The sequence below is a fragment of the Mercenaria mercenaria genome, unplaced genomic scaffold (genome assembly GCF_021730395.1).
Source record: "Mercenaria mercenaria strain notata unplaced genomic scaffold, MADL_Memer_1 contig_1560, whole genome shotgun sequence".
Lineage (NCBI taxonomy): Eukaryota > Metazoa > Mollusca > Bivalvia > Venerida > Veneridae > Mercenaria > Mercenaria mercenaria.
In genome coordinates this window covers 41937-53853 of record NW_026459544.1, presented here as the reverse complement: position 1 = coordinate 53853, position 11917 = coordinate 41937, and the positions used below count along the sequence as shown (strand labels likewise).

The following is an 11917-nucleotide window of genomic DNA, read 5'->3' as shown; positions in this document are numbered from 1 at the left end:
CAATGTGTCATTGACCTTTGACCTACTGACCTAAAATAATAGGAGTCAATGACCAAAAGACAATCATTTTATGGTTAAAGCATTCTCCGGCTATTGACTGGAAAAAGTTTTCACCTCCAAACTTCAGGCAATCCTGTGAGATTTTATAGATGTAAACCTTCACAATATTCAGTTTTTGATTAGAAACCAAAATGTCTACTAGCCACCAGATGTACAGATCCACAAACCAACGTGAGCAAAACAATATACTCTTCTTCTATAAAACTGGCATGAAATTAAGATGTAAATGCTGCTTTAATCTTTTCTACTGTGACTCAATGTCAGTAGATAAAACCTAAAAAATGGCCAACCGGATGTTCGCACCTAAATTAAAGAATATCAAAAAATTAAATATCAGTCTTTAGCATGAAATTTGACATTTTAGAGATAGTTGTACCACATAGGTGTAATGTTTGCTTAGTAAATTAGCAATTTTTCAGTAATTTAGGTCTGGCTTTTCACCAGAGGTAAACACACCTTAATGATTTCATAAAGCAAAATAAAAAGCGTGTCTACTTCAATACATCTGAAGTTACACACTTATAAAAGCTAGACATCTATCCTGTGATATTCAATGCCAATACATGATTAGCATTAAACTGCTCATATTGGGTGGAAATAAATTTTAGGTGGTATAAAAATAACAAAACAAAAAATCAGTAATATAACTGTTTTCATGCAAATGAACAAAACAAGATTGCATCAAACAAATTTACACAATAAATGTCCCAGCATTAATAGCCCCCTACCAGAAGGGGCACATAACTTTCAACAAATGGAATAAGGCCATACCAAATTGATTAATAGTTCTTCGGAAAATTTTCAAAAAAAATTGGAGCGGGCGAGCGAAATTTTTATTTTATTCTTTTTTTTCTCAATTTTGATTTTTTCAGAGGCGGGTAGATTTTACATGGAGCGGGCGGGCTTTTTTTATTTTTTTTTTCCCAGCTTGGACCCTTGAGGAGGTGGTTATGATTATACATGAAGTTAACATTTCTTTAGAAATAACACAGAAATCAAACATTTACAGTGTGGGTAACACAGTATATAGCTTTTCTATTATGTTTTAAAGACTACATGAATGATTTTGCAAATAAATTCTTGCCAAACCTCACTGAATCACTTTGGTTTTTTTTAGTTATAATTTCTAAGGGATGAGTGTCTTATTTTTAATTTTGATTTTTCTACATTTATCTGAAGGCCTGCCTATTTAACGGCACAGCATGAGGAATATTTAAGACAAAACAGGCACATGTGTGGAATAACATTTCTTCTGAAGCACAGTTAGATGGCTTCGGCACATGAACAACTTTGTGCCCCTAGTGGAACTCCAACCCATAGAGGTGAAGGGAAGTAACAAACCACTTGACCAGTGAGACCAGAGTTGGTCATACAGATGCTTCGACATTGCTCGAATCCCTTTGGAATAATTTCTTACCAGATCAGGCTAGCTTATGTTTTTTGTGGTGGAGATTCATTTCAGGCAAAAATGATAACAAGACTGACAAAGAATGATCCCAATATGGCCACCCTTAAAGTGTTATATGGCCATCCTTAAAGTGTTGTTTGTTTTGCTTTGACTGAACTAGAAATTTAGAGTTGGGGAGGTCTGTTTTTTCCAGTTTTTTTTTCGTTCTATCAATTCACAGCCAAGTAATAGACAAATAGGCAAAATTGGGGTTACAAAAGGACAGATTTTATATCTACACTACTTATTTGAAAAGCTAAACAATTTTTAAATTGACTAAATGCGTTTCAATAGAATATCTGACTGCTGTACTAAAGAAGTTACGTTCAAAAAGATTTGGCCTAGACAATGTGATAGGTCGGTCAGGATCTGTGAACAAACATTTTTTTAAGATAGTAGTCGGCCTCAGCTTTGGGCTCTAGATATAACATTCTGAACTAAACAACTGATAACAAATAGTTTGAAAACTATATCTGAACAATATTTCCAAATATTTTTAACTGCATCCCCGTGCACGTCTTACAAGTCATGCTTCGTTCCTTTCACTGTATTGAACAAAAGTAGAACATGCCTACTTCATTACCTACCGACACATCAAAGGCCATGTGTGGCACTAGCACAGACACTCCAGATTTAAAACAAATGATGAACAACACCATAATTCCTGACTTTTTGAGTTTTGGTCATCAGTAACATGTATTACGGATGCATGAAATCCGATCAATATCACTTTGACGCATTAAAACAGCGATAAAACCTGCTTTGCCGTTATTATTCCGGACCGCGTGATCGGGAAAAAAAGATTTTTTTTTCGGAGATTTTTATTGTACGTGCGGGCGGGTGATTTTTATTTTTTTTCTCGGGAATGAAATTATTGATGCGGTAGTTCCGACGAACGACATATCAATTTGGTATGGCCTAAGGTATTTCTGAATATTAGTTGCCACAACAACCACAATAAATATAGATGTAGCGAAACATAAAATGACCGCACATTAATTTTGTCCTACTACCATAAATATATCTATCTAAATGAAAACATCTCCAGAATTTTATTTTGTTTTATGTTAACAATTTGTTTGTTTAGGAACTACTGTTTTAGTGTTTCAACAAAATAAAAACCTGCTTATTCTCAAAAGTGCTAACAATCAAAATAACATGCATAATTTTCTTGGCTCTTTGCTGCAATAGCAACAATACTTTTTGACAAAGCAACAAAATTTAAAATAGTTCATATTCCCCACAAAGCACTCATTATGAACACCACCTCGTCAGAGGAAAGAACAGGGACCTTGGCTTAAATACAATTGTCACACGAATTATAATATTAAAGCAACACAATTCAAAACCTAATCATATCACAAAAATATCACAGACTTAAGGTTTTTTCATTTAAAAAGTTATTCATAAAAAATAAATATATTTGCTCTACTACCTTAATGTATAAAACCTTCCAATCACACATGCCCCAGTTTTATTCACACAAGTTAATATCTTTTCGTTCACTTAACTACTTTAGGGTACACAGACCCTTTTTACTGGAGAGCTTTAATCTACCTATAAAGTTTCTACACAGCTATTTTGTAACAATACAGTTATAACATGTTACATATCAAGAGAACTATCAGTAGTATTCAACCCTAAGTTAAATGAAGAGTTACAAGTTACTGAAATCTTACATAAATAGTCTCATCTCAAACTCACAGTGTTTTAATTCAGAGGATTTGAGTAGCACACCTTTGATCAATTCTGCAAAGCAATGTCATATTAGCCTCACCATGAGAAAACCAACATAATGCATTTGCAGCCAGCATGGATCCAGACCAGGCAGCGCATCCGCACAGTCTGGTCAGGATCCATGCTGTTTGCTAACGGTTTCTCTAATTGCAATAGGCTTTGAAAGCGAACAGTATGGATTCTGACCAGACTGCGCAGATGCGCAGGCTGGTCTGGATCCATGCTGGTCGCAAATGCACTATGTTAGTTTTCTCATGGTGAAGCTCAATAAATGTGAATCAGTTTCCATTACTGATGACAATAAACAAAATTTGAATATCAATTCTATTCCTTTTCTTGTTCTTTAAAGCAACTGTTACACAAAATCAGAAAACAAAGATTTCATCTCATGTCAAACACAGGGCTCAATAAATAGTCCCTTCTTCACTACACCTATCATAACAATGTATACATCTAGGTTGGTTAGACAATGACTCATAAAATACTTTTAAAGTGAAAACATCTTAAACATATACAGACTAAAAATAAACATGGAAATTAAATACCCTAAAATCTCACAAAAAGACTTAGAAATAATTAAAGTAATCAAGATTATTTTAAAATCAATTGTCACAATCTGTGTCACCGAAGTAATATACATTTTGTAATTATAAACATTTAATGTTATTCTGAATATAGTGTGTTATAACACCATTTTAACCTTTAATGCATAAAAATGCTTACCATATATCACCATTCACATAAAAGTTTTTATACATTGAACTGTGTGTACCCTTGGCTTAACTGAATTCAGCTGTATAAATTCAAATGCAGACAGAAAAACATTTTACAGGAAAAAATGAAACAAATTACCTTTTTTTAAATTTGTCTTTGAATTAAATTTAAATATAATACATCTGAAAATATTCTTGAACTTTATAAGTAAGACTTTCTTAATGGATTAACTGTAATTTTAACATGTACAATGATTTTGTTTAAAAACACTATCACTTTTTAAAATGTTAAAAAATATCTAATGACCCAAATTTCAACCAAATATCTTTACCAAACAAAACGAGCTCCACCAAGCATGGCAATATACACTGAAGTGTTATATCAGAGGAGAATAAGGGCAAATTTTAAAGAACTAGACTGTTGAAGCCTAAAGGACAGGAAAAAAAAAGGGAAAAAATTCTAAAAAAAATTCTATGGGAAGAAATTCTAAAAAAAAAATACTAAATCCACAGAAAAGTGGTCTAGGTTTTACCCTATGGCCAATAATAAAAAAGTTAATTATAGTAAGAAACAAGAGGGCCTTGAAGGCCCTGTATCTCTCACCTGACCTAATTCTAACCCCTGATAAGCTGGAATATAAGTTGGCCTTGATTTCATTAAGACAAACATTTTTTTATTTTTTGATCTGGTGACCTAGTTTTTGACCCCACTTGACCCAGATTTGAACTTGACCCAAAGATCATCAAGATTATCATTCTAACCAAGTTCCATAGAGATATTATCATAAATGTAGCCTCTAAAGTGTTAACACACTTTTCATTTGATTTGATCTGGTGACCTAGTTTTTGATCCCACCTGACCCAGAATTAACTTGACCTAAAGACCAAGATTAACATTCTGACCAAGTTACATTAAGATATGGTCATCAGTGTTAACTAGCTTTTCCTTTGAATTGACCTGGTGACCTAGTTTATGGCCCCACCTGACCCAGATTTTAACTTGACCTAAAGATCATCAAGATTAACATTCTGACCAAGTTTCATAGAGATATTATCATAAATGTGGCCTCTAGAGTGTTAACTAGCTTTTCCCTTTCATTTGAGCTGGTGACCTATTTTTTGACCCCAGATGATCCAATATTGAACTCCGCCAAGATTTTATTGAGGGTAACATTCTGACCAAGTTTCATTGAAATTGGGCCAAAATTGTGACCTCTAGAGTGTTAACTGTCAAATAGCTGATGACGGACGACTGATGACGGAAACAGGGCAATCCGAAAAGCTCACCTTGTTGAGCACTTTGTGCTCAGGTGAGCTAAAAAGGGAAATAATTCTATGAAAAATATTGTAAGTGAACAAAAAAGGGATCTGCCAAATAAAAAATACAATCTTAAGTAATGTTCTGGACAGGACATATGATGGTCAAATTTGACCTTGCTGTGACCTTGACCTTTGACCTACCACCCTGGTTCATGCACTCAGCACATTGTCTCATCACCACCTACCTACATATAAAGTTTGAAGTCAATACCTTGAATGGTTAATAAATTATGCTACAGACATGAAATATGATGGACTTTGACCTTTGAGCTTATTTTGTGACCTAGACCTTTGAACTACAGACCTGGTTCTTGTGCTCTGCATATCGTCTCATCACCACCTACCTACATGCCAAGTTTAAAGTCAATATCTTGAATGGTTATTTAGTTATGCTTCTGACATAAAAAATATGATGGGCAGTTTTGACCTTTTAGCTCAATTTGTGACCTTGACCTTTGACCTACAGAGCCTGTTCAAAAGCTCTGTACATCGTCTTATTGTCATCTACCTATAAGCACAGTTTAAAGTCAACAACTTTAATGATTAGAAAGTTATGCTCCAGAAACAAACTATGACGGACAGACGGATGGATGGATGGACAGACAGATGCAGGCACCATCACATAATACATTCCGTTATTCCAAAACGGGCATATAAAAAGAGATTTAAAGTAAAACAGATGAAATTAAAAACAAAAAAACACTAGAGCTGCTTTTGTGAAAAGCGAATGTCTCCCACAAATGCCTAATCATCTAAATAGCAAGTCAGTCTTTATATACTGTTTACTCACTACAATTCAAGGGCCAGAACTCCAAAATGCCTGGACCAATTTGGCTCATTATCGAACTTGTCTGAGGTCTTATGGTCAAACACATTTTGTTCAAATTTGGTGAAGATCGGATGAGAAATGTTTGACTTAGAGTGCAGACAAGAGTAAAAATGCCGAGTTTTCGGTAATTCAAGGGCCAGAACTCCAAAATGCCTGGAAGATTTGGCTAGTTATCAAACTTGGCTCAAGTCTTACGGTCAAACACATTTTGTTCAAGTTTGGTGAAGATCGGATGAGAAATGTTTGACTTAGAGTGCAGACAAGAGTAAAAATGCCGAGTTTTCGGTAATTCAAGGGCCAGAACTCCAAAATGCCTGGACAGATTTGGCTAGTTATCAAACTTGGCTGAGATCTTATGGTCAAACACTTTTTGTTCAAGTTTGGTGAAGATCGGATGAGAAATGTTTGACTTAAGAGTGCGGACAAGAGTAAAATGGGCGATTTTTGGTAATTCAAGGGCTGTAAATCCAATATGCCTGAACCGATTTGGCTAGTTATTGAACTTGGCCTAGGTCTTATGGTACAACACATTTTGTTCAAGTTTGGTGAAGATCGGATGAGAAATGTTTGACTTAGAGTGCAGACAAGCTTTGTGACAGACAGACACACAGAAAGACACACACACAGACTGGAGTAAATCAATATGTCTCCCACACCACTGTGTGGTGGGAGACATAATGACTCAATATACATGTATATTATGAATGATTATTGAGAAATCAATGTATCTCAAACACATTTATAGATCTATTAATGTTTAACCTTTGCAGATAAAACTGATCACAAAATCTTTGACTATGTAATACAAAGATATGTTATTTTTTCAGATTACCCCTTAAGCTTCTGGGCATAATCTTAACATTTCTATTCAGTAGGTTAGGAATGGATATTTTTAACTAGAAATGTGTCACAGACATGGATGCACCCGCAACATGAGAAAGGTAATAGGCATGGTAATGCTCACAAACTAAAAAAAGTATTGTGGGAAAACCAGAAAATTTAGTAATCTGTACATGTAGTGAAAATTGGCTAAGTTCAACCAAGGACTGTGACATTGACCTTTGAGCTAGTGAAACGGTTTTGCGCACGACACATCGTCTATCCATGCTTATCATTTGTGTCATATTATTTTGAAATCGGACCATGCATGTCAAAGTTATGGACCGGACATGAAGACCACTTATGTAGTGAAAATTGGCTAAGTTCAACCAAGGACTGTGACCTTGACCTATCATTTGGGTCAAATTATTTTGAAATCGGATCATGCATGTGAAAGTTATGGACTGGATATGAAGACCACATTACCAGTATATATGTAGTGAAAATTGGCTAAGTTCAACAAGGACTGTGACTTTGACCTTTGAGCTAGTGAAATGGTTGTTGCACATAAAACATCGTCTATCCATGCTTATCATTTGTGTCAAATTGTTTTGAAATCGGACCATGCATGTCAACGTTATGGCTTGGACATGAAGACCACTTATGTAGTGAAAATTGGCTAAGTTCAACCAAGGGCTGTGACCTAGATCTTTGAGCTAGTGAAATGGTTATTGTGCAAGACACATCGTCTATCCATGCTTAACATTTGTGTCAAATTATTCTGAAATCGGACCATGCATATCAAAGTTATCGCCTGGACACGAACACCACCATTTCCCGAACATAAAAACATATACACGGACAGGGGTAACACTATATGCCCCCATTTTATGGCAGGGGCATAAAACACTGAATAAAAGTTTTAAAAACTACAAAATAAACATGAGGTGGTTGTAAAACATGTATGTTCCCCATGACTGATTGTCTCATTTTCAATCCCATGGTCACTGTGACCTTGACCTTTGACCTACTAACCCCCAAAACAATAGGGGTCATTTACTTTATAAGCCCAATCACGCTACCAAAACTGATTGTTCTGAGTCAAGTGGTTCCCAAGCTTTTGAGAAGATATAGCCTTCAATGTTCAGGTCCCTGTGACCTTGGCCTTGACCTACTAACCCCTTAAACATTAGAGATCATCTACTTTATAAGCCCAATCATTCTATCAAGTTTGAAGGTTCTGGGCCAAATTGTTCAAAGTTACTGAGTGGAAACAGTTTTCAAGGTTCAGGTCCCTGTGACCCCGACCTTTGAGTTACTGACCCAAAAAATAACAAAGGTCATTTACTTCATAAACCCAATCAAGCTCTGAAGTTAAAAGTTCTGGAGCTGTTATTAAGTTATTGAGCAGAAACTGTTTTCAAGATTTATGCCCCTGTGACTTTGACCTTTGACCCCAAAAACAATAGGGGTCATCCACTTCTTAAGCCCAATGATGCTACCAAGTTAGAAGACTGATTCTGTGTCACATCATTCTCAAGTTACTGAGCAGTAACGCTTTTCAAGTTCATGTCTCTTTGACCTTGACCTCTGATATACTGACCCCAATAAGCTATAGGGGTCGTCTTCTTCATAAGCCCAATCATTCTATCAAGTTTGAAGGTTCTGGGTCAGGTGGTTCTCATGTTACTGAGTGGTAACGGTTTTCACAATTCAGGCCCTAGTGACTTTGACCTATTGACCCCCAAAACGATAGGAGTCATCTATTTCATAAGCCTAATCAAGCTAACAAAATTGAAGGTTCTGGGTCATGTGATTCTCAAGTAATTTGGTGCAAATCGTTCAATCTACTGGACAGACCGTCCGATGCGACTAATATGTGCAAAGCAATATATCCCTACATCTTCAAAGAGGGGATATAACAAAACAGATATTCAAGTTCCCACTTTAAAACCATAAAAACAGTGCTTAAAATTCCCTCATAAAATTGTCTAATATTACATATTTATTAATAACATGGCAAGATACATTGATACACACTTCAGGCAAAAACACCTTTCTTCACTGTTTTGAACAATTGGTACACATTTCAGAGAAACCATGTATTAAAGGAAATTAAACATTATCACCTCCACTGTGACTGATGTTGTAACTCCACTCACTGTAACAACAGTCTAACAATTAACATACGCCAGTAGTAAACTGCTCATGCTTCCAAGTGTTAGCAAACAGCTTTTTCAAAAATTTGTTTAAAGCTTCAACACAAGGTTTAGTATTTACATAAGACAGATTTAATTATTGGTTTAATTATCTATATGAAAATTAAACCTTGTCTTTGCACTTTTTATACAGTAAATTACTTCTCAGAAAAATGCATGAACCAAAATTTGCAAATATTAAAAATCAAAACCTGAAAAAAGTGTACCCATAGTAATAACCAGTTATATGTTTTACATAGGTTTACAAGAATAACATTCTATATTAACCAATAAGTAAATACATACAGTATAACAAAAATAAAATTTTAATAAAATGCTAAGATATTATAGTTTCCCAAAGTACAATAAATATTGTAATAAAACTTCTAAATCAGTTTCAGTTTTAAATCTACCCTACGGTGGAAAGAATTTTTGTACAAATGTATACATGGAATTCAGAATATTAGATTTTATTACTTAAACTAAAAGAACCTAAGGTAAAGCTAACATTAACTATCAGTTTTTGTCAGTTTGTATTTCAATGGTAGTGTTACATTCCAGACACGCCCATTGCCCACCAACTCCAGCTTGTTTGCATACATGTACATCGTACCGAAATCCGAGTCCCTGTTGTTCTCCAGTACTCCTGGTAATGCCATATGTAGGATGTTTTTCTCGTCAAAGGCCATTCCACCACTGTGATCATGACCAGAGAGGTAGCATAACACACTGTCACTGTGCTCGTGAATCTCGTGCAGGATGTCAGGGGCGTTCCAGCAGAGGCAGGAAACATCTGTAGCATCAGCATATACACCACAATGACCTTCAACACAGAAATAATCATAATGTTGTATGCAAACATGTATGTACAGTATAATATACTGATTACTTTATTTCAGCCATTTTATCTTTACACTGCTAAAATCATCTAGGGTAATACCAGCAGGGAACTTATTCTATCACTGGACATGGATTAAGTACAATATGGTATGATAATGGAATATATCTACCATCCATGGGTATTCTATATAGCAGTCTGAAAAGCCAAAAAAAAAAAATGCCATAGACAAAAAAATTTGGTATAAAGGTAAACTTAACTATTACCTGGTCTAAAATGAAACTTTGGTCAATATCAATTAAATGGAATTGTTGATTTTTCCCCAATTAAAGATCTGAGAATTTTACCACTGAAATGACTGGTGCAGTCTGTTTCATGCAAGCAAGTTACATAGTATAAACATAAGGAAAAATAGTACAAATGAATCTGACTTAACTTTGACTTTAAACAAATTTACCTAGCAAAATCCTTTGTAGGTACTGATTGCCAGAATGCAAACACTTTTACAGTATAGCAAGTAAAATGATTTACCCATAATTATCACATTCTGCCTCAACTTCTCAGCCTCCTGTAAATTTCTTCTCATCCAGTCTATTTGCGCTTCACTTGTTGCACCATTAAACCTGACGAACCTTCTACTATCTCCGACCAAACCTTCTCCAGAGTTCTTGTCTGTGTTTAGATTGTTAGCCATGTATTCACCAGCCATTTTAAACTGTTCCGAATCAGGTGGACTTGCTAGCATGCTTATCTCATAACAGTCTAGGGCTATAACCCTGATGTTAGGATGTGGTTCACAAGTGTAGTATACTTTCCCTGGAACTGGTGTACTGTAAGCCGTATTTCCTGAATACAGACTCGACTTTAATAAATATTCCCGAGAGAAGTTATAGTATTCATGGTTGCCCCATATATGGTAAACACAACCTTCAAAATTAGATAAAGAGTTCATAACATCAGCTAGTCCTGATTCTGAAGTGTTTTGTCTTTTATTAAGACCGTCAATAACATCTCCTAGCTGTAACACAAACTGGGGCTTTTTCTGTGCTTCTTTGTTCCAGAAAGTCACCGCTTTGTCAAGCATTTTTAAAGCTGTTCTGTAGTATCGGCGATTGGTTTTGCTGAAGTTATAGCCATCATCTGCATCAGCATATTGGACATCAGCAATTACTCCAATTGCAAGGCATGGTTCTTCTACTCTCCTTGTCTCCATTCCTGAAATATACAACAAAAAAAATATAATTTATATACATGTATCAACAGAGAATTTTAGATTTGGATTGTGCTCATAAATAGCTGAATCTGTTTTACTGTTAAAGCAACTAAGTTACTGAGGGAAATCATCTATAAAATTTCATATAGATATATTCAATAAAACTATGTCTCCAATCCAAGTGAAAGATTATAAAAAAATATTTACAAAAAAACTTTGTTATAACAGCAACATTATGTCAGCTTTATCACATTTCCCCCGCATTTACCTTATATACTTGTTATATAGTACAGAACAGTAGATACAAGGAATACCAGACCTCTACACTTAAAAATAAATCATATAAAAATTAGGCAAACCTGATCGCCAATTAAACAAACTGTGGAAATGATGGTTGTAATACTGATGTACTGTTTTTTTAACCGTTTCTCATACACACCCAGTTTCAAAGGCAAACTTCCATATATCGGTCTGGTATTATAATTTATATCCTGGATACATCAACTGCCCTTCCTCAAAAAATTTTACAACCAAATGTCAAGTTTACAATCAATTCCCTAATTATAACCTCATAAATTTTCACAGTAAAATGGTAAGTTTATAATCAAATCACTAAAATGTTTCTCACTGTACAGTAAGGTCCTTTTGGCCGTAAAATTGGAAAGAATTGTGAAATAAAGCCTTTTAAAATTCCCTAACTGCATCAAAGCTATTTTTAACTGCCACGACGTACAAATTACATG

At 35.0% G+C, this 11917-nt stretch overlaps 1 protein-coding gene across 5 annotated transcripts; it reads right to left on the bottom strand.

Annotated features, from left to right (window-relative positions):
- Window positions 1-694: 694 nt before the first annotated feature.
- On the bottom strand, window positions 695-11914 carry LOC128551691 (manganese-dependent ADP-ribose/CDP-alcohol diphosphatase-like). Of its 5 annotated transcripts, XR_008368863.1 has the most exons (4): window positions 11803-11914; window positions 10493-11176; window positions 4963-9946; window positions 695-4834 (listed from the first exon to the last, which is right to left on the bottom strand). XR_008368863.1 is itself a non-coding variant. In XM_053532599.1 (3 exons), the coding sequence occupies exons 1-3, from the start codon at window positions 11876-11878 to the stop codon at window positions 9633-9635; spliced, it is 1074 nt and encodes a 357-aa protein (XP_053388574.1). In that variant the 5' UTR covers window positions 11879-11914; the 3' UTR covers window positions 695-9632. The 5 variants fall into 5 exon arrangements, 4 of the variants coding, with proteins under 4 accessions (XP_053388574.1, XP_053388576.1, XP_053388577.1 ...); XM_053532599.1 differs by having other exon boundaries at window positions 695-9946; XM_053532601.1 differs by having other exon boundaries at window positions 695-9946; window positions 11743-11866.
- Between the last annotated feature and the right edge of the window lie 3 nt (window positions 11915-11917).

Bases quoted from the DNA above. Each gene is read 5' to 3' on its own strand.
- LOC128551691 (XM_053532599.1), bottom strand. From the start codon at position 11,878: ATGCAGTTAGGGAATTTTAAAAGGCTTTATTTCACAATTCTTTCCAAT. The intron at 11,177-11,802 runs GTGAGAAACATT...TGTATATTTCAG, and splicing joins CAAAAGGACCTTACTGTACA to GAATGGAGACAAGGAGAGTA. The intron at 9,947-10,492 runs GTAAATCATTTT...TCTGTGTTGAAG, and splicing joins GCAGAATGTGATAATTATGG to GTCATTGTGGTGTATATGCT.